The following is a 23,083-nucleotide window of genomic DNA, read 5'->3' on the forward strand; positions in this document are numbered from 1 at the left end:
AGATGTCAGGCCAGAAATTTTTGCTTATATTGCCTAATGTTTGGGCCAGTTTTTGTTGCTGTATGTTGCTGTTGTTGTTGTTGTTGTTGTTGTTGTTGTTGTCACTTGGTAATTATTGCAAATGCGGCGTGCTGGCATTCTACAAAAGTTTGTCTGCTCGGCGCGAATGTGTGTGGGCAACATTGTTGCTGTGAAAATGCTTAAAATGCCAAACAGAGTGCCATAAAAATGGCAAAGCAGCAACAACTACAACAACAGCACAACAACAACAATCTACAGCAACAACTCATGAAACTGAAACTCTGAGACTCGAAACACTTTTGCTTTCAGCTGCTCAGCAGCTCTAAATTTTTATTACTTTCGTTTGTTGTTGTAGATGTTGTTGTTGTTGTTGGACTCTCTGCCTACACTAACCTATGACAATAATTAGCAAGCCTCAACAACAAAACCAATGTGTTATAAGCATGAAAAAATGACATGTGCTTGGCTTTGGTGCTTTGTTATCGTTGTTGTTTTTGTTATCGTTGTTGCTGCCAGCGAATTGATTGCGACGCAATTAGGCAAAAGCTTTTGCCGCTCTGCCATTACCATTCCCATGCCCGTACACCAGCCCCTACCCATGCCCATGCCCATGCCGTCTCTCTGCGTCCGCAGAGCGCTTTTCAAGGCCAGCCAAAAAGTAGACAACAAATTCAGCAAAACACATAAATTAGCCACAAATGGCTTATACAATTTGTAAAATAAGCTAATTTTTATATTTATAATCAATACTTCTCGTACGCAAATAATTGCCATCATTTAGTCTGAATTGTTTTGATTCTTAAATTCATTTAGCTGGATTTGAGGTCAATTTTGATTCTGTCCCAAAATTTATTTATTTTAAGAAATTATAATTATTCTTACACCACATAATTTCTTTATAATTATGAAAATATCTTATATAATATTAATTATGCATCGATCGTAAGCTAACAACCGCAACTAGAGTGCACTCAACTACTTAAAAGTTTTGTAAAACTTTGTGTTTATTGATTCGTTAGCTCAGTTGGCAACAGTTTTAAAGAGTTGGCAACATTTGCACGTTGTTGGCCAAGTCAATGCAGACAAATTTACTTATGTACATAAATGCACAGCTCGCTCGCACAGCTGCCAATTGGCCAGACAATTTCTGTTAAAGGCAGTCGATCAAATTGACCAAGTCCTCCTCCCTACCCTACACTCCATCTGCCGCTCCTTTAACTCCTACTCCCATAGACGTCGGCGGCGCTGCCGTTTTGGGTTGTGCAACTGAGCCCCCGGGGGGTCAACACCGGCCATTTGTGGCAAGTTAACGGCACTCGGGCTGCACAACACCCACAACAGCTACAACATTAGCAGTTAGCGGCTCAATGGTGTGCGTAATATTTTAGCCAAGTGGCAAGAGGCAAGGAGTGTGGGCCACATGTTGCGCCAATTAATAATTGCATCTATCTGAGATAAGAGGCGCTTATTGCAGCTGCTTATCGCGCGTGCCGCCTGCTGCAGGCCGGCAAATTGTTCAACGCCCCATTTTGTGGCAAGCTGTTGAGGCAATTCTAAGGCTACAACTCAATTAAGTGCCGCAACGGCGACTGCAACAATTGTTGCCGCTGCTGCTGGTCATGATCGTGTTTTATCGATTGCTGCCAATCGTCGCCAACTGCCGCCCATTTCCTTGACGCGAAGTTGCCAGAAGTTTTGTCACGTTTCCACAGAAACGTTCGCCCCACTCCTCCAACAGCCCCCCACCACTCTCTTCCTGTGCTGTGTGCGGCTGTGGCACGAACTGCAGTTGCAAATTTCGTTTTCATAATTTTTTGCTTTTCGCTAACTTAAAAAAAAAGGTGCCCAAAAATAGCTTTTAAAAACTTGGCAAGGCAACCAGTAGCAACAACAACAACAAGAACAACAACAAACGAGAGAAACCCGCGCTGTCTGCTGCAAACTTCCACTTGAATCGTTTCGTCTGATTTGTGAGTGTGAGTTTGAGTATGAATATGAGTGAGTGAATGCTTATGTTTGCTGCTTTTTATTCATTCATAAGGGCCTGTTGCAAACACCCTGTACGCTCGGTTTGACAGAGTAGTTGAGCGCCTAAGTGAAAAATGTAACTTTATTTTCAACATAGGCAGTCTTTATTGCCTAGTATCTCCAGATTAGATGCTATATGTATATACTAAGGTTATACTAAGTACTAAGAACTATTAGCAAAAGCTGCTAAATGCTTTCTAGTGGTCATTTACGACCAATCCGAGGGCTGCCAAATAAGTTGTCAGTGGTTCGGTTCGCGAACCATATTTCTGCCATTAAATTCGACTCGTAAATTTCCGGATTTATGAATTTCTTTTACTTTATGGTGAACCATTTAATTTACAAAACTCTAGCTCAATATGCTTGCTTGATGGTTAAAGTTCAGTTTATAGTAAAATATAAATAGACAGTGCAAATTCAAATTTTAAGCTAATAATGCAGGCTATCTCATGGCACAGCAGACCTTTCAAGCTGTGGCAGATGCTGTTAATGTTTATGCGGCGACGTTGCCTTCGACTCCGTGGCAGAGCTCATTTCTGGCAACGATTATGCTGATATTTGAAGTGCCTTTGATGCGCATTTCGTTTTTTGGCCGCTTCGAAAAATGTATTTTAAAACTGGCAACCCGACTGGACGACGGTCGGGACAGGCCGACCGACGGCAGCGACAACAGCGACGCCGCCTATTGATTTTTACGAGGCAAAGGTAAAGTTTGTTGAACCCGCCTTTTTATTTTGGCCAACTGTGGGCAGCAGCAACTACCTGAATGCCAGGCTGGAATTTGGGCAGCCTGCACAAATTTGTGACCATTAATTTTGGCATGGAGACAGCTTCAAGTTAACAGCAATTAGTCGCATCCTCTGCCTCGAGTTGGGGCAAGCACATAAACATTTGCATTTGATGTTGGGTCTGCTATTTGATTGCCAAATAAATATTTTCATTTTTAACTGGCAGTTAAATCAACTAACTAACCTGACGACTGCATGTCATTGACCAGGGCAAATAATATTAAAGAGCTAGACCTGTCTTAACGGCTTTGACTTTGGCCCAACACGTTTTCCATGTTGGTCTATTGACGTTTTCCTTGCTGCTTAACTTGTTTGACATGGGTCAAAGTGTGCGACCAATTTCTGCACCGCACCGCCTGCCCTTTAAGAGTCCACACTGCGTTGTGTCTGGCGCTCACTCTGTCTCTCTCCGCTCTCTGTGTGTTTGTGTCCTGGGGGCAGTCCATTATGTTGGCTTATTTGTTTTAATATTCACTGCTCGTTGTCTCTAGCTAGTTTTGGCCAAGTCCTTTGCATATCCCGCCGGCTTATCGTTAACAGGACATTAAAGGATTTCAGCTCTCATAGCCATCGGCTCTTGCATAGCCATTTGCGAATTTTGTTGTTGTCCAAATGTTGTCGGCATTTTGACAGCTTATCGGGCACATTGGCTTTGGCTTTAAGACTTTTGGCAAGAACAACTACAGCTTGGGAGACTAAACGTATATATATTTCCGGCAGCACGTGCTTTTTCTGCCCACGAAAAGAGGCACGTCTGAAGGCCAAGGCTGTCCAAAATCGATGCGCTTTAAGGTTTGGCTGCCGCAACCGTTGGCAACTCCTGGCTGCTATTTGATTAAACCAATCCATCAACTCGTCAATGTGCAATTCAATCAAATTCTGCTGCCACGGCGTACACAAAAACAATTGTGCAGCCGCGTCTGTGCTGGCTGGCCTGGTCTAGGATCAGACCAGACTGGGACCAAGCTTTTAGCCCGCACTTCAGCTGGCTCCCACACTTGATGCGCACTTCACTTGATGTCTTGGACACGCCCCAATTGTGTTTTTGGCATTGTCTAACGCATTGTCGCTGACAGCATCTCAGCAGACGCCGCAGACGAGCACGAGGCAGGGAGGTTGCAGCGGCAACAGCAGACACTTGTCTCGTCCTGGAGACCTCGACTTGAATATTTTAATGTGCTGCTCTAGAGTCCTGCGTCCCGCATTCGGCGTCGTTTGTGTTAATGTCACTTGGTAAACTTGGCAAACTTTTTAGCTGCAGTCGCTGCTGCTAGTCCTCTGCTCCTTGTCGTCCTGCTCGTTATCTATTGCCGGCAAACGACAGGCGGCAGCATTGATTTAATGACGTTGACGCGACTCCTTTGACTCCTACTGCTGCATCCACACCAGCCCCCCTGCCACCGTTCTCACACACCTACTGGCTCTGATCTGCTCTGCTACGCTTTATGCTTTATTTATTGATTTAAGTTTGCAATTTCTTTGGCATATCCTTTTTCATTCTTCTTTTATTCGGCGCACTTAACGTTTTGCGCTGCGTATCCTTTTGAATCCTTCGGGCAACACGAGTTTTTCTATACCCTTATAAAGGTTATTATCATTTTGTCACGAAATGTGTAACGCCTAGAAGAGGAACTCCTTGTACTCCATATACTTGATCATTACCAACAGTCGAGTCGATGGAACCATACGCTTTCTGTTTCCTTCTATGCTATATGGTCTGTCAGTCTCTCAAAAGGTACGCATTTCTGTTGATATATAGGCGAATAATAGGACAAGAATCAAGTTCTGTTTGTTTATCAAGATATCTCCTTCATATTTGTAATTTATTGTAATATATAGGCGGAAGCTTATCCGGATTAGACAACTATAGCATATAACTCGAAAGGAAGAATCGGTTGCCAAATAAGCTTTGTTTATTTTTCTAGATGTATCCGAAAAGGCGTATCAAATCAGGGATTTTTCTTAAATGGTTCCTAAATTCATGCCTTAGGGTATTTAATATTCGGCCTGCTGTTACCTTTCCACCATATTTGCAGCGCTTGCAAAATTTATGCGCGCTGCTTGCCTTGCCTCTGCTATCAGTCGGGCAGCCCGCCAAGCGCTGCCACCCAATTCTCCTTAAACTCCTGCTACTTGCGGCTGGCTTTGTCTAAGCGTCTTTTAAATAAATAACCAAAAAAAGGAGAATAATATGAAAAAATAAAATAAAGATAAAATCAAGTCAAATAAAGCACCTCGCGTGGTGCATTGAACCTGACGAGAAGTAACCGACTGCTCCTGGCCATGTCCTGGTCTGCTCCCATACATAACTTTCATTGTATTGCCTTTTATTGGTTTTTGATTTGTTTTTTTTTTTACCATTTCTGTTTAGACAAGCTTTCCTTCATTACCAATAAGGCGCTTAGTTTGAAATGTGATGCGAGCGAGTCCTTGACGGCAAAATTAATTATCGACGAGTGCTGTTGCCAGCAAAGACACGCCCCGAACGCCCCTACGACTGCACCCAAAAGTTGTCGAAAACGCAATCATGTTACGCCCTTTGCTTGTTTTTTTTTTCTGTTGTCTGCTTTGAAGTTTCCACTTAGCTTGTGTTTTATATTCGAAATTTTATTTGTTTCTCACGACTGCATTTGCTTTGTAGGTGCGTGTGTGTATGTGCGTGTGTGTGTATGTGTAGGAGTGCGTGTGTGTAATGAAATTATTCACAATGATAATCCAGCCAAGCAAGAAGCAACATGCAGGCCCCCGCGCCCCCCTGAGCTCCACACCTTGGCAGCCACTCAATGTCCTCCGCCGCCGTCAGAGGTTCAAAATTCGTCCTTCAGCCACAAATTACTGACGGAGTTGCTCGCAACTGCAATTTAATTACATCTATGGTTGCTTTTGGTATTTTGAGTGCTTATCTCTGTGTATATGTGTGTGTGTGTGTGTGTGTGTGTGTGTGTGTGGATGATTGCCACAAATGTAACTCGAGCAAGAACGAAAACAAAATTTAGCCATTTACCAACAAGTTGCAATATGTTCATGACGGTAACCTGACCGCATAGCTTTGGGTTAACAAATACAGATGTACAGTGCGGCCTGCCTATGTTGAGCAGAAAATGTAATGCACTTTTTCTTGCTCTTGTTTATTTCTTTATATATAAATTTTGGACAAATCAAACCTGAAACTTAAAAATATGGCCTATAAAAGTTTCACTTGCTCAATAATACATTTAAATTCATTTTACTTCTTTTGATTTTTAATTTCAATTTTTCAATTTTTATGGTTGAATTAATTTAATATCTCATATACCCAAATAAATATATAAGAAATATTTAATAAAATTAGTTGTTAGAATAATACCCTTTTAGTACAACATTTTCACTTTGTCTATATTTTTTAAAAATATATTTAAATATGCTCATCTTAACAATTGATTTTTACTGTACTTATCTGCATGCGTATTGAACCAGAATTCGATCAGGTGCTGCTTCTATGTCTAGAGCAGGCTTCCTGTGCTTGGACTACATATATTTGTGTATATAATATGTTCATTAGTGTGATTACCATCAACTGTTTGCGGTCTCAGATCATGAATTTCAATTTGAAATTTAATTTGTTTTCGCATAGCATAAGGTAAGCCTGGCTGGCTCCACTTAAAAGACAATTCCCGAGTGTTTGAACTCAAATTTAAAGTGCAGCATTAAAAACTTTGCTTTAGCCAACGGAAAGCTTGGTAACAAAAGGAACGTTGGCAGCGGCAGCGGCAAAGGGAGCGGCGACAGCAGTTGGGGTGATGATCCTGGGGCGCTGTCCTCGCAGTCGACCAACGACCATGTGCTTTAAATCATTTTCATTTTCAACAGCTGCTGCTGCTTCTGCTGCTGGCTCTTGGCCGCTCCTCATACCGGCTCCTCGGCCTTGGTCATTGTCCTGCGCTGATTTCGCGCTGCCCGTGGACACTTATCGCACCTTGTTTAGTCAGTTAAACTGTCAGCCAGACGGCAAGTATTATGTTTTACTCGCTAAAACGAAAAAACGAAATACTACGCCCAACCGCCCACTTGATTAATTGCAATTTGTGTGGCACTTGCTGAAAATTGGTGTTGTTGCAAGTGTGGCATGCGGCAGTTGAGAGTGTCGCTAATTATTTATGTAAATGTTTTCACTTGAAATGAAGAACAGGGCGTGGTTGTCTGGACACGCTTTCTATAGCCGCTAAAAAACACAAAAGAACGCTTAATAAGCCGTAAAAAAATAATGTTGTTAATTAAATACAAAACGGGTGTGTGTGTGTGTGTGTGTGTGTGTGTGTGTGTGTGTGTGTGTGTGTGTGTGTGTGTGTGTGTGTGAGAGTGTGTGTGTCTGTCTGGCAGCCAGTCATTATTATCCTGCGGGCACACATGCGAGCGTCGCCTTAATTAGAAATGCTAATCAGAACGCGCGGCAAAGCCACTTAGCGATATTGCGTATACGCCACGTCTGACACCTATGCGAGTGCATCGTCTTTTTTTGGCAGCCTTTTGTCGATTAGTGGTCTAATATATGTGTGTGTAAGTGTGTGAGTGTGTTTGTCGATGTGTGCGTTCGTGTGTGTGTGTGCGGTTATTGCCTTGCTAGTTAGCTGCTGCGCTGCTTTGACTTTTATTGGCCCCTTTAAAATGGCTTGCAGTGCACTGGCTTCGGTTTCTTGTTTGTGTCATTTTTCTGTTTGGGGGGGTTGATTTTTTAATGTCGTGTTTATTTTCACATTTTCATTATGTGCGGTGTGCGTGTTTGTTGTCTGTCTGCATTGTGCTTGAGCTGGCTTTGTTGTTGCTGCCTTTTAATTATATTTTATTTTTCACGCAGCACATTTTGAACTTTTGCTTAGCTGAAAATGTGTCTGAAATGTGGCTGCAAAGTTGCAGCCGAAAAATCCTTTAAATGCAAGTTCAACTTCAACTTGAACTTGCGACACCCAACCGAACCACAGACCGAATCCCATCTGCTCCTCGTGCGCCTTTTCTTAATCAAACTTTTGCCATGAAGTTTTCCACGTTTTCCAGAGTGCAACTTGACGCCCATTTTGGCCATTGTATTCGAGCATTCGAGGTTAGAATTTTCGCTCGTTTCATCTTTTTTTTTTTTTTTTTTTTTGTGTGGGTATGCCCGTGTAATTAAAATGCAGACAGCCATTTGGCATTTCAGTTTTGCTTTGCTTTCCGCTTGGATTTGCTTTCTTTTCATTTTCCCTTTAGTTTTTCCGTTTTTTGCAATTATAAAGATATGCTCAAAATGCGTCCGCAGTTGATAAAAAAAAATAAAATAAAAATAAAGGGGCCTGCAAAAAATGTATTTTGTTTCAACTGTTCCCCTGACGTCCCGCCTCCCCAGACAATAGCCGGCCGCGACCAATTAGTTGACTGCAAAAAAAAGTGCAGTTTTTTTCTCTACAACCTCTTCTTCTTGTTGCTGCCTTATCGGCGCGTGTGATAAAAGCAAATGCCAATTGCCGCGCCTATTGGCAGCTTATCAGCTGAGGATTGCAATGCGAGCAGAACGCATTATTAGTGTAGTTCTCTGTGTGTAAAGTTCATTGATCCACAACGGCGATAAGGCCCATCCTAAACACACCCGCCCCCTCCATATATGTGCCCCTATATAAAAATAGTCTAGTTTATCACTCATACGCACCGTGTGCTCGTTCTGGACTGATAAGCGCGTGCAGCGCACAGAAATGGCACTAGCAACTACACAATAATACACATTGTAACAGCAAAAACACAAGCACACACAACACATGCACACACAACGCACACACATATATGTCTAAGCGCTAAATCGACTGGGTATTAACTTAAGTGGAAGAAATTACACCCAAAGAGCAGAGTATAATTTCTTTCCCCGTAAGCCTGTGTGTGTGTGTGTGTGTGTGTCTCTGCTAGCCAAATGGCTTACAGTTCGTTTAGTTGGCGTGGTAATATGCCAGGGCTTAAGTTCCAATCAAAGCAATCTACTGTAACATCATAAAACGCATGCAACCACAGCACTTGAAAAAACCCAAAAAAATCGGAAAGAAATAGAAAAATAATTAAACAATTAACTTTTATGACTGGCTGTGGAATTTGCTGCGCTTTTTAGCTGCACAGAAATTGGCCATAATAAAACTATTAACGCCGTCAAATGCATTTAAATGGCTTGCTTAAATGCAGGGGGCGTGGCAGCTCTAGCATGACCGCCCAAAGTATGTAAAGTATATCCGAAATGTAAAAATATACATAAATATAATTGCCTTTGGGGCATTTTAAAATACAAAATGATGAGGCAGACAACCCGCGGGGGCCGGTTCAATAAACTGACAGACGAAAAAAATTCAGAGCATACTTACAGGCGCCCGTCAAAAGGAAAAAATGTGTTTGAAGATTGCATTTAATTTTTAGAGGGGTAAGGACTAGCAGCTTTTAGCATTTGCCATTGGCATTGGCTTTGCCAATAAAAGTCCATTATGCTATAGAACATTGAACGCACGATAAATAAAGCAGACTGACCAAGCAATAACAACAACAACAACTTAAAAGTGCAAACACAATTTATTTCCAAATTGATATTTAAGGGTCAGACCAGGCAAAAAGCGAAGTCAGCGCATAAATAAATGATAGTAGGAGACACTGAATTCCCGACAACAACAACAATAACAACAAATAAAGCTAATGGCGAAATGCAAAAAATGTCATTGAAAAGCTGAATAAAAAATTACAGCAAACGAGATGAAACCAAAGAAATTATTCGTATAAAAGCTGCCGAATATTAAATACCCTTGCGGCCGACAGTTGTAAAATAAAAAAAAATCTAAACAAAATAAATAATATAAAAATAATAAAAATAAATAAAATTAGAAAATAATAAATGATGGATAACAGTTAGAAAAAAATATACAACTGTAAATTTTATCTATGGATTTTTTTTAATGATTTATGACAATTTAAATCTTGTACATTAAAAATGGCTACAAGTTGAATGGTTTTTTGACTTTTGGTCAAGATAGAAGAGCTTCACTAACGGCAAACTTCCAGGCCCTGTTTATAAAATTAAAAATTGTTATTGCTTCTAAATAATTTAAATTTTTATTGGTATTAAATTTTTTTTAATTCTAAATATTAAAAAATTGTATTTCATTTTAAAAAATTGAATTGCTTTTAAATTTGTTAAAAATTTCTTTAATTTTGATGTCCATTCCGCTTCAGTTTTTATTCAAAAAAGATCTCTGCAATATACAAAACAATTGTCCAACAATAAAAACAAAAAAATTAAATATCAGCAAAATTTGTTTGCATACAATACAGGATAGTTTTCTTCTAAATAGCAAATAGACTCAGCTAATGCTTATTATGTTTTTATTTAATTTATGTACTCAATGAAGAGTCCTTCAGTGCGTTACGTATCTCACAACAAACGCATAACATCCAGGGTAAACGTATAGAAACGAATTAAAAGTGACTGAGAGTCAACTGTGTGGTTTTGACAAGCCGAAGAGGACACTGCACATTGATGACAAGCTTTACATTCAACTGGCATATGTCCAATATGAAAATTTCAACAGAATTTTCTCAAATTACCCAATGGCAAACGTCAAGTTCACTGAACCAAAGCCAAGCAGTTCGTGGGCAGCTTTATCAAAAATTTGCACAGCGCCTAATGAAGTTATAACGCAGACATAAAGAAGTGCATTTGTTTTTGCTTAGTTTCCTCTGCATTTTTGTGTTTTTTTTTTTTAATACAGTTTTCGGTTTGCAATTGTGTCGCGCATTTGAATTAAGTGCAAATGACACGAGTTTGCCGAGTTTGCTGGCAGGTGGGTTGTGGGTTTCATGCTGCATGCTGCATGCCACAAACGACACGGTCTTAAGCCACTTCGAGTAGCGCTTAACCCGCAACATGCCTCCTGGTGCCACCGAGCGATTTTCTTTAACCAAAAAGCGAAGTCTTTTTCCGTCTGGCATTGGTCTGGTATCTGTTTTGGTCGGTTGCCTCGTTGCCTCGTTGCCTGGCTGCTTTTGGCACTCCTTTTGCGTGTTTTTCATTGTCTGTCTGCTGTTTTTCTTTTTTATTTTTTTGCCTCTGAATTTATTGAAATGTTTGTTTGTCTGCGGCGCAGTTGTTGTTGTTGTTGGTTGCATTGTTACGTCCCGTGGCACAGCTGCGCTCTAAGTCCCTGTTTGTGAGTCCCTATGCAGCCTTCATTCCTTTTTGCCATTTTGCTATTGTATTTTGTGCCCCACGCTGCTTTTGTTGTCGCAAAATATTATTACTCCATTTCATTTATAAGAGTGCCGCCTGCTAGTTCCTTATGCTCTTATTCCTACACGCCCGCCTGCCAAATCCCTACTAAACACCCATACCTAGCTCTTGCCTCTATTTGTACAAGTTCTGACAATGTTTTATTCTGCTTTTATACTCAGTATATATACTGAACTGAGTGTATTCGATTTGAGCTATTGCTTGTTCTACACTATATAGAAGTAATACTTATTATATCAAGTATGCAATGATTTATACTCTAACACTTTGTTTGATTCATGAGACATAGTGTGTCTGCTCTCCGGTCGCTGGTTCAAATCTCAGTTAAGGTAGTTGCTTTTGTTTGATTAGATCTGTGATTAGTTATTGACAACAATAGAGTTTAAATATTCATATTCAGTACCTCCCAACATTGATTAAAACATACACACACAATAAATTTTTTTTACTAAAATACAGGGTATCTCGTTATCGCTCATTTCACCTTATCGTTTATTTAATATCCTTTTAACTGTGGACTGTTTGCTCGCCTGGGTTGCTTTTAAAGATTATTGTGCTGCAGTCACAGATGCCATTGCTCGACTTGGGGGTTGCGTGTAGGGGCTTGCCAGCTAGAAGTAGGGAATTGGCATGTTTGCAATTCCATTTCATTGTCAGTGTCATACGGCATCCGCTTGTGTTGTTCTGGCTTGTCATTGGCTTTGAATGCTGCCAGTTAATCTGCTGCTGTTGCTGCTGCTGCTACTACTGCTACTGCTGCAGCAGACTAAAGGCTGGCAGCTCTCTAGCAGCTCAGCTCAGCTGGCTCGCATGCCGCAATATTAAAAGTCATTTGAGGCAGTCGCTTGTATCTGGGCTGCCACTTGGCTAAATTAAGCAGAGCCTGTGGCCACGCCCACAGCACCTTGAGTGGCATTTTGTAATTCATTTTGTTGCAGCTTTCTTTTGTCTTTTCTCGCCCACACGTAAGCGTTTCATTTGTTGGCCCCGCCTGCTGCTCCTCAAACCTGTCTCCAGCCTCCGCCAATACGATTTTTCAATTTCCCCAAATGACAATCGTCAATTGACGTTGATAGTTTTTCCGGCTTGTGAACTCAGGCAGCAGCAGGCTTAATAAAAACGTTTGACATCAAATGGTTGCATAGAGGACGCCCACCATAAGAGTAGGCCGTGACTCCCAACATCAATTGTGGATTAATGAGGCGTTGCACAGTGTCGCATAAATTAAGCAGCAGCATTTATTTTGCAGTTCTGCAGCCAAAAAAACCAACTGAAATATTTAATAAGAGTTTGTAGCAACACCTAAAGGGGCAAAAAGCGACTTTCATGTTTGTTTACTGTCTGCGCAAACACGACACAAATACACACACACACTAGTACTTATGTGTGTGTGTGTGTGTCGCATGAGTCTTTCACATGTTGAACGTTAATATGTTTAAAATATAAAAGTTGCCTTATTGCCTTTTTAATAAAGCTCAAAGCAAGCCGCATCTTTAAAGGCAATGTCAATGGACGAGTTGCAAAGTGAAACTTTGAGATACAATTGCAGAAAAGCACAGTGTGGATATTAAAATTAATTAACTATCGATTTTTAAAGGAGAACAACAAATACTTTATTCAAATTCGTATTAAATTAAACTCTTTTTCTAATATCTTGTAAGGGAACATTTCATTTAATTTATTGTCTTAAGGAAAATAAAAAATAACTGCCGTATATTTTGTAAAATAATATTGGCATGTGAGTGCAATATTTAATTGGATTTCAAACGCAATTTACATGCAAAATTATTCTAATGAACGATGTAAGATTTTATACAAGTCATACCAACAGATACTGTAAACGAATATCGCCACATTACGCACATACTATTTTGCAAATTAAAAAATGGAAATGGAATCTGTAATTCAATTTTAATTGGATTCACAAATGGAAATTAAACCAAACATAATATGTGAAAAAGGTTTAAAAATAGAAAGCAATTAAATTGCAATATTATTAAATAACGAATCAAAAATTTCAAATGTTTACAGCGAATGCGAATGCTCGTGATTTCTCGGCCTCTCTCTCTCTCTTTCTCTCTCTCTCTCAGTGAATAGTGGCGCCAGACAACGCATGAAATTTCGCTCTCAAAATATTTATGGCCATCAAATGGGCCACAGAAAGTAACAATTTTAATGGATTTCGGCAACTTTTGAGACACTTTTCCGCTGGCCGCCGCCCTCCTGCCCCGATGCGCCGCACAGCTCATCCCGTTGAAATACAATTTAATTTAATGTGTTTATGAAAATCGTAGCACTTGGCAACGCGAATTGAATTGCCATTGTCTTCCAGGGGGTGTGGCTCAATGGGGGTGTGGCACATGTTGTCCTCGTCTCGTAAGTGCAGAAGAGGAAAAAAGGAAATAACGAAATGCCTCGACTTTGATTTGTGGCAGCCGAAAAACGAGCTACCGAGTTTGTTGCTGGGGCAACTTCACGACCCTTTAATAGCATGCGAATATTTATGGTCAAAGCGAAACGCTGTCTAAGCTGATTTATGCTGCTGCTGCTGCTATTGGCCAAGGAAATGACAACTGAATGGCTTCATTAGCGCCAGTTGTTGCCTCTGTTGGCCACGCAGACAACTTAGCCAAGTTAATGCAAAAGTTTATTGCACTTCGACTTTTGACTGGCAACATTTCGGCCAACGCACTTGACAAATTTGGTTGAAAAAAAAAATAAGCAGCAATAAAAATGAAAATGATTTGCATGCATATGAAAATGCCGCAAGAGCTTTTCATCAAATACCCAACAAGCAAAGCAGCACGCGACATTTATAAATTATGTTGGAACATTCCTGTGCGGCTCTTGTGGCAGTTGCAACAAGTTGTGGCACTTGACCGCTCGGTCAGCCAAATTAACAAATTGTCACGTAGCAAAGCTATATAGAAATTCATTTTTGGCTGGCTTTAGGAAATATATTGTTATTATTGTTGTCTGTAACCCTAGATGCGCAATTGTTTTGTGCCACAACCCCTGACCCTGCATCCCAGCCTGCCTGTCCCTGTCACTGCACTCACCCCTTACTCAATCAACACAATTGCTGCTTAAGCGTCTCCTTGCACAAAATGTTCTTTTGTTTAATGAGTGAAATTTGCGCTTCATATCGCTTACTTGGTAACTGCCACGCCCCCAACCGTCAACAGTCTCTGTCGAGCTGAGAGCCTGGCCAAAAATGAATGCAAACATTGATTAATCGAGTTTATTGCCGGCTCGCGTTGATTTTATTCTTGTAACAGAATTTATGAGACTAGCTGCCTCTTAAGAGTCAGTGGCAATGTAAGGGGGAGCAGAGCACCTTGTGTAAATATTAATTTGCTGATTGTTTTGTTTTTCGACTCGTTTTGTGTGGCCAACTCGCAACAATGAAGACATTCGAAATGCTTTTTGGCATTAGATTAAAAGTTCTTGGTAAATATTTGCACAACATTTCTCTCTGCATATTGTCAAACGAAGAAGAAGCAGCAGCAGATATGTACATGTAGCACTTCTTGAACTTTGTCCTGTTTAGCTGCTGCTGAGCGTCTTATTAAAAGTGCATTAAACTTGTCCTTGTAGCTAAGACACATAACACGTAGTGCTTGAGGTCCCATTGCTGCAATTGATTAGGACGTACGTGTTCTAGCATTCTTGTGTTTTAGCTCTTATTACTAAATAATGCAGCATGTCTGTGCCGTTATTTAGCTGTGTGCGTGTGTGTGCGGTCACCTGGGCAAACGGCAATTACCTGTGCGGTAGTCGAACTCCTACAACTTTGATTAGTGTCTGCCACACAGCTTTTGTGTGTTTGTCCATATTTTGTGCATCCTTCAACACCTTTTCAAATACCCTATAAACAGTGCAAATGTGCTAAGAGAAGGTATACAACAGTTGTGCATGAAAAATGTAACGGCAGAAGATCGATAGCAGCCAGCTTTAAAACAACTATTAATATCTGTCTGCATAAACGGCTCGAGCCTAGTTTGAAAGTTTTCTAAGCTGCACCTGTTGCACGGATTATTGATATCAAACCGATAAATATCGATGAGCATTGCCTTGGTAACTTGAAGAATAAACTTGTCATATAGCTTCTGGTTTTATATGCGCAAATTAAGTTTATTTAACTTCCTTATGTTATAATTCTCATCCACAACTTCCCCCGAAAAACTGAATTTGTTTAATAGCTATCGACCTGATTTTTGGTATTATATGCAGTTGTTAAAAAACCCCATTTACAGTATTAGCATAATCGTCCAATAAAGACAAAAGTTATTTAAGAATATTATTTACCCTAATGTGAACGATGAGTTCAAGAAGAAACACAGCCGCTGTATATGTATGTATGCTTCAAAGGAAGCTCGCATGTGTGTTGAGGCAGCATGCAGGGTATCTACTAGTCGGGCAACTATTATTTAACTTGCTTTTTTTGGCATTCGTATTGACTTTGGCTGCTTGACGGCTTTATTAGAGCTGCGGCTCGCCATATTGATTATCGATTGGGGAATTGGCCTGACTCAGGTCTGCTCTGTGTGTGTGGCCGTATGTGTGTGCGTGTGTGCTTTCAATTTAGCCATCCTGTTAGCCATTTGGCTTAGCCAACTAGACACACACGTCGCTAGCTGCTTGGCTGAATGGCTGCCTGGCTGGCTGGCTGAGCACGTTTGGATTTTATGGTTCATTTGTTGTTGCGCTTAGACGCCAACGTCCTGCTTTTGGTCTGCCACACACACACACACACACACAAACATACGTAGCTATATATAGTACATAAGCATATTGAGTTTATGCCCTGGCACCTTGGCATTATTATAGTTTTCCTTAGATATATACACATAAATTTTCGCTCAATATTTGATTATACATATACTTTTTCTTTAAATTCCCGACCACATATGCTAACCGTTTTGTATTTGTTTTCTTCTTCTTCGTATTCGTCTTGCAGATTGAGGATGAGGGCAATCATGGCAACGATGAGACACGCCTCTTCATACTCTCCTCGCTGGCCCAATCCCAGATGAGCCGCGTCGCCTGCATATTGTGCGAGGAGCCGTTGCTTGTATTCGATCGCTATCCCCTGGTCGATGGCTCCTTCTTTCTAAGTCCCAAGCAGCATTCCAGCGGCTGCATTGAGGTAAGTTACTCTTTTCCCCTCTCCCTATCTGTCTCTCTCGATCTCTAGACCCTAAATGCTCATCATTAATAACCATCAAAAATGTGGCTGGGGGACACCCACGCGCAGCCGCCCGCTTTCACTCGCCCACACGTGGCCAGAACTTTCAGCTGCAATTAGTTGTTGCAAATTTGACAGGAGGCAAAAAAATATATATATAGAGAAGAGAAAATATATATTAAAGCCAAGTCGCAAACTGTCTCTTGGCCTAGCTGCACACAAATTATGTGGCAAAGGGGAAAATGGGCAATTGAGTGTAGGATTTGGGGGCATGCCACACCTAAGTCGCCTTTGTAGCATTCGCAATTTATGACCCATTTCAGTCAGCATAATTACGGCAGCGCCTAATAAACTGCCAGCCGGCGCAGTTGTTGCAATTGTTGTTGTTGCAATTGTGGCAGTTGCACAGAGACGCACACGATGCGACCCACGTGCAACAGCAGCGGCAGCAGCAACCTACGCCAGAGCTGCCTGCCTTACAGTTGGCGCTGCTTTCGCTGCGCCAGCCTTAACTTTTTGTCATGCATCGTCTGACATGGCGCCCCCGCCTCATACCGTCCCACCATGCTACATTCCCTTGCTTGCGCTTTAATTTAAACCTGGATTTATAATTCATTGCCAACTGGCCTGGTCTGGCTGGTCTGAGCCCTGGCTATGTGCCCGTGCCATTGCCTGGTCCTCGCCCCGACTCGACTCTTTCGCTGCTTTTTGGCTGCCACTGTCAGGGCCTGCGTCTCGTGGGCGTTTGCTATGCATTTTGCATTTTATTTGAAATTATTATGTCGCGTCGCCCGTTAAAGCCCTTTTTATACGCCAGCAAACAAAAAAAAAAGGAAAGGCAAATAAAAAGAAGCTGCCCCTCCGTCTGTGTAGAAAGTTGCCAGAAATCATTATTCATTGTTGTGCGAATGAATTATGCGAGTGAACTTGGGCTTTGCAGCCAGCCTCTTGCCCGCCCCTTTTTAATACGTGCCTTTCATACCCTCTTTCCAGGTCAAATACGAGGGACGCATGCTCTACTTGACCTGTGTGTGCATGAGCTGCCTGGATGGCACCTCCAGCAGTCGTGTCATCAGCTGCAGGTGAGTGCTGAGTGCCCAAGTGGACTCAATCTGGACTCAAATTGTTTCTACTGCATACCGTTATAACAAAAAAAAATTATCTCTTTTTCAGATTCTGCAATGAGCCCTGGGATGGCTCCAGTCTGGTGCTTGGCACCATGTATGCCTATGACATCTTTGCGGCCATGCCCTGCTGTGCCGAGCGTTTTAAGGTGAGTTCAAATACCGAATTACAATTGTTTTCAATTTGAAAGCTTAGCTTTAGACAAAGTAGGAGATTTGTTTATAAATAAGCATAAGAATTTAAAGTGATATCATTTTGTTAAAAATTATATACTGAATACAATAAATATATTTATAAAGCCAAAAGCTCTAATAAAAGCATATTAATAACATCCGAAAAGCTTAATTGTCAGTTAATTGTTTTAAGAAGAGTAGTTATTAATCAAAAAGCTCTAACAAACGAATATTTGGAGCTTTCATGAAGCTTTTAACACAGTTAATTGTATAGCTTATCATAAAAGATTACTAGGCAAAAAGCTCTAATAAATTAAGTTAAAAGCATATTAAACGCTTTCAGAGAGCATAGTTTTACTGAATTAACACAGTTTTTTGAACTTAAGGCTATGAGCTCTAACGCCTTTTGCAATCAATCTGGGAACTATTTACTTACAATAAAGCTCACTCAAAGCAAAAAACTCAGCTTTCTAAATAAAATCATCGCTTAATCCTGTTAAGCCTCTGCTATTCTTAGTGAAGCTTCATAACGATTATTGCTCTACCCTTTTTGTACACTTTGCAATTTGCTAGCTAGATTTCTGCTACTGCGATTCAAGCTAATCCCAACTTGATTTATTTTATATGTTCTCTTCCTTTTCTTGCAGTGCAATAATTGCTTCAAGATGCTAATGCATCCGCAACAGCGGTTGAGCTTCTACAGCGATTACTCGCATGGTGTCACTTGCCCCTTTTGCAACACGCAGGACACTCACTTTGTTAAGCCGCTCAGCTACTGCTACGCCAAGAGCAATGCGACGCGGCTGCAGGCGATCGCATAACATGAGGCCCCGTTGGAGCCACCAACGGTTGCTGGCGCAAATCCAAATTCAGCCAGTGCCAATGGTGCTTCAACGGCCTCCATGCAGCCGCTCTATAATGCAGCCATTGACTACTCCGCCCCGCTGCAGCAGCAAATTAATCCCGATTTAATTGGCGCCCATCCGCACGCCCAGCAACATCAGCAGGTAAGACAGCAGCAACAGCAGCAGCCGGCACAACAGCAGCAACAATTGGTTGCAGCAGCCGCTGCAGCAGCAGTCCCCACAGCGATTGCTGCCACACAGCGTGCCACAGAAGCCGCCTATTTGGTAACAGCAGCAGCTGCTCGCGCTAGCTATCAGCAACAGCAGCAGCAACAACAACAGCAGCAACAACAACAGCAGCAGCAACAACAACAGCAGCAACAACAACAGCAGCAGCAGCAGCAACAACAACAGCACAAATTAAGCTTCTCAAATAGCTTCTCAAAGACCATGGCGGATGTTATGAGCAAGTATCAACAACAACAGCAGCAACAACAACAGCAGCCGCTCAAGCAATTGGGCCACTTGAGCCTGGGCCATGATGCCAACGGACTTTTATTGAGCAACATAAACAACAGCAATGCAAACAACAACAGCAACAACATTGGTGTTAGCAGCAGTATTAATAACTTATTGATTAGCCATAATTCACAAAACAACAGCAGCAACAGCAGCAACAACAATGGCCTCAAAATCAACGCCTGGTCACAGCCAGGCCCCCACATGGCCCAGGCAGAGGCCATATCAGCATTGTGGGGCTGTGGCAGCAATGCCTCCACAAGCGGCTCGACCAGCGGCTGCTCATCGGGCAGCGGCTCACAGCCGTCGCTCAGCCCCACCACCAGCCACAGCAAGGAGCTGCTGTGGGCACAGACCTCGCCCAGCTGCGCTCAGCTCAGGGACAATTTCTATGCGGCCAAAGAGCTATTGCCGCATGCTGCATCGCCCACCGCCTCCTTGACCAGCTCATCGGGCGCGTCCTCCACCGGTGGCGGTGGAAGTGGCAACGGCGCCGGTGTCAGTGGCTGGGGCAATACAACTGCTGCACACTATGCCAAGCTGAGTGCTGCACAGAATATCTGGGAGCTGCCGACGGCGGCTCCAAGTAATGTAGCAACGCTCGTACCGGACATGTTCAGCGATCTCCTCTGCAATCTGCACATTAGCCAGGACGGCAACACTGGCAACAACAACCACAAGGCCAACGATGCCTCAGATGTAAGCTCCAATTCGTCCTCCACTGCGGGCGAGCTGCTAGAAGCGGCCAACATTTGGCGGCACAGCAACAACATGAATGCCACGCTCCATCAACAGCAGCAGCAGCAGCTGCAACTCTTTGAGGAGCCGGCTGGAGGTGCAGCCTGCATGCAGCTCTTCAACGACTATCTAAACATGAACAACTGAATCACAAATGTTACTTTAGCCAAATTTAACAGAGAATAGTAACATTAACATTAACATTAACAGCAAAAGCAAAAGCAACAGCAACACGAATAACCAGCAGGCAGGTAAAAAGCAAATTTCCAACTTTTTTAGCAATATACCCAAAAAAAAGAAGAGCATAAAGAAAAACAACTATAATAAAAAACTTGCCCCTGCCAACAAACCATGTTGCTGTGTCTAATTTTAACTAACATAAACAAAAGATGGCAAACGATTTTACTGAAAAAGAAAAAAAAAAGCGGCGTCAAAAACTGCGCGAAGGGCAGAAAACAAAACGTAACTAAACAAAAAAAAAAAAAAAAAACAATTTTCTTGTTACTTTTGTTGAGCGTAAACAGAAGATAAAACCCAAAACAAAAGCAATTCTTAGTTTTATTTTATAAAAGAAATTTTTATACTAAAAAACCGAACCAAAAAAAAAAAAGGAAAAAAGAAGATGAAGCTAAACGAGACCAAGCAAATGCGGTTTACATCACGCGTTCAAATTCGCGTTGTTTTTTGGTATCATTTTTGTTTTTGATTTAGCAAGGGAAGAAAATGTATTGAAAGCAAAGCATTTGATGTTCGTTGTAACAAATGAAAATTTGCTGTGCTGCTCAATAAAAACCACAAACAAAATATAAGAAAAAAATCTTAAAATAATACATATAATTAATCGAATGTATGACAAAAACAAATTTTGCTACAATTTATATACATATAAAACAAAAAAACAAAAACAAATTAAAACACATAAATTTACATACTAAATTAAGCGATAAGTTGCACATCTTTACCTAAACGATTGGTAATTATTTCTAGATTTTAGTCAGCAAATTGGAAAAGCATTAAAGCCAACCCCCTCCCCACGCCCCGCCCACATTTTCCCACAACCCACAAGCAGTTTCTCAACCAGTTTTCAAGAGAACAAATTCAACTCTTAAACTCAATTTAAAAATGTATAACAAATTCCACAATTCAGCTAGTGAACCGGCACATGCAGTCCCCCGCCCAAGCCAACTAATTGGTATATTAGGACCAACCAGTTGCCCACCCATTCTATAATATAAGTTCTTTTTTAATAACAAAAAAAAAAAAAAATAAACAAACAAATATTTCGGCGCAGCGTGATTATTAATTAATAAGCTTAAGTAAGTTAGTAGTTCCCCAATTAAGCAATTTCTTGATAAACATTTCGGCTAGGTTATCATTTTGTACTATGTATGAATATGTTTAGGTCCCAACCCAACCCGACCCAACCCTAACCATTGTCTATCTTTATACATATATATATGCACATATATATATATATATATATGTTCGTGTATCTATGTATCTATCTGTAGTATTTGTAGCAGCAAGGCAACTTAGCAGAACAGCCGTTTGTGATGGATCTCTTGTGTTTTGTGTGCTTTGCACTCACAAATCACTCGCTATCGATAGGTTTAATAGGTTTAAGCAAAGTATTTTTTTCTAAATTTAACAAGTACGTTTATATATGGTATGCAAACATCCCAAAAACAATTTAAAGAGCGGTTCAATGTTTCCTGTTTTGTGTTTATTTTTGTGCATCGCAGAAAAGTCACCAGCCTCCCTTATCCTCTCCAATCATCCACATAACAAGCCTCCCTCAGTCAAACTAAAAAATTGTGTTAAATTTTTAAAATATTTCAATCATAGCCTTTAATCAAATTAAAAGCAAAAACCAAATTGATCCCAACTGTGAAAATTATACTCAGAATTGTGTAAAAATTTTAAAAGATTTCAATCTTTACTTTTAATTCAATTAAAAGAAAAAACCAAATTTGATATATGATCAAACTATGACAGCGAGTTATTCAACTTAAAAAAAGGGCCACCCTAAACAGCAGACACTGTGTTAATTGTTAACTCTTAACTCCCCTTGTCTGTGCATAGCGTTTGAAACGTGCCGATCCTAAGATCAACTATTCTTTTCCCCTTAAGTTTCGTCAAACTATCTGTGAATTGCGTCGCATCCTTCAGATCCTTTGGCTAGTGATCCCAAGTTGGTTTGCGTCGCACCTAACTTTCACCTGTGAATGTTTATCGTAAACAACAAATTTTATAAAAATTTAAAAAATCTACCCACGAACCCCCGCCCCTGTGTTAAACATTTTGTAAAAATGTCTAAATTGTCCTAAACCACAATTGCCTGGATAAAAATAAATGAACAGCCAAACTGTGACCCAAATTCAAAATTTAGTGTTATGCATTGCGATTTGTGAGTTGTCGTTCGTTGCGAACAAATTTTTGTAAAAAATTCCAAAACCAAGCCTCAAATAACTGTGAACACGTTTAGATTAAGCACGTTTTCCGTTAACCTTTAGAATTTTCCAATACTCTTTCATTCATTTCAAATATTATTCTTTTCTTATCTTGTGATACAATTTGAAAATTTTTGTTGTAAAACTCTCCCCCCCTTTGTGAATCTACGTAACGTAAATAATTTTTGGAAAATTATAAAAAAAATTTTATGAACAGCAGTGTGATAAATTTGATATTATTAACATAATTCCTACCCTACCTACCCCCCCCCCCTTCCCTAACTGACCCCCCCCCCCCCCCCCCCCCCCCCCTATAAGCGGCTCACATCAAACCGCATTGGTGACTTTTTGGCCTGGTTATCTCCGAAATACCATTTATGGGCTCTTTGAGCTGGGACTAGGCTTTGGATTTGAGTTAACAAACTTTCGCATGTGCCGCGTTTACCAACACTTAATAACTGGGCATTTCGAATTTGCCGCCATTTAACATACCAAAAAAGTACTGCAAATAATTCAACACTTTTAGCAAGCAATAAAGTAAAATGGGAAAAAAATTGGGGAAATTAACGAAGTGATAGTAACTTTTATTCACCATTCAACGTGAAAAGTTCGTTTACATACTTACCTATATAGAATTATGCTTAAGTTAATAAGTATGCATATATATACATTAATATATATATGTATATATATATAATACACCGTAACTTAAAACACCCGGCAACAACACTTTTTGGCATTTACTTGAGAGAATTATATATATATATATGAGTCTGGCAAACAAACAAGCATATATAATTTTCGTCTAAATTTAAGATTTACGTATAACTATGAATTCAACAAAGAAAAAAACATAAATTATTTATAGGCAACCCACACACGCACACACACACAACTACACCTAACCATATAATAATAGTTTAGATATTTAATTGGCATTTCAAA

General features: G+C 40.6%; 1 protein-coding gene across 1 annotated transcript in view; it reads left to right on the forward strand.

The window, feature by feature from the left end:
* The window catches only part of LOC115761563 (headcase protein), a 100,448-nt gene extending 80,298 nt beyond the window's left edge, over positions 1-20,150 (forward strand). Inside the window, 4 exon segments of the mRNA XM_030703348.1 lie at positions 16,061-16,249; positions 17,282-17,370; positions 17,462-17,561; positions 18,234-20,150. Of these exon segments, the coding sequence (XP_030559208.1) occupies positions 16,061-16,249; positions 17,282-17,370; positions 17,462-17,561; positions 18,234-19,835 (1,980 nt within the window). The 3' untranslated portion in view covers positions 19,836-20,150.
* Positions 20,151-23,083: the final 2,933 nt, after the last annotated feature.

This window comes from Drosophila novamexicana, unplaced genomic scaffold (assembly GCF_003285875.2).
Source record: "Drosophila novamexicana strain 15010-1031.04,08,12 unplaced genomic scaffold, DnovRS2.1 tig00000485-arrow-pilon, whole genome shotgun sequence".
NCBI classification, from domain to species: Eukaryota; Metazoa; Arthropoda; class Insecta; order Diptera; family Drosophilidae; genus Drosophila; species Drosophila novamexicana.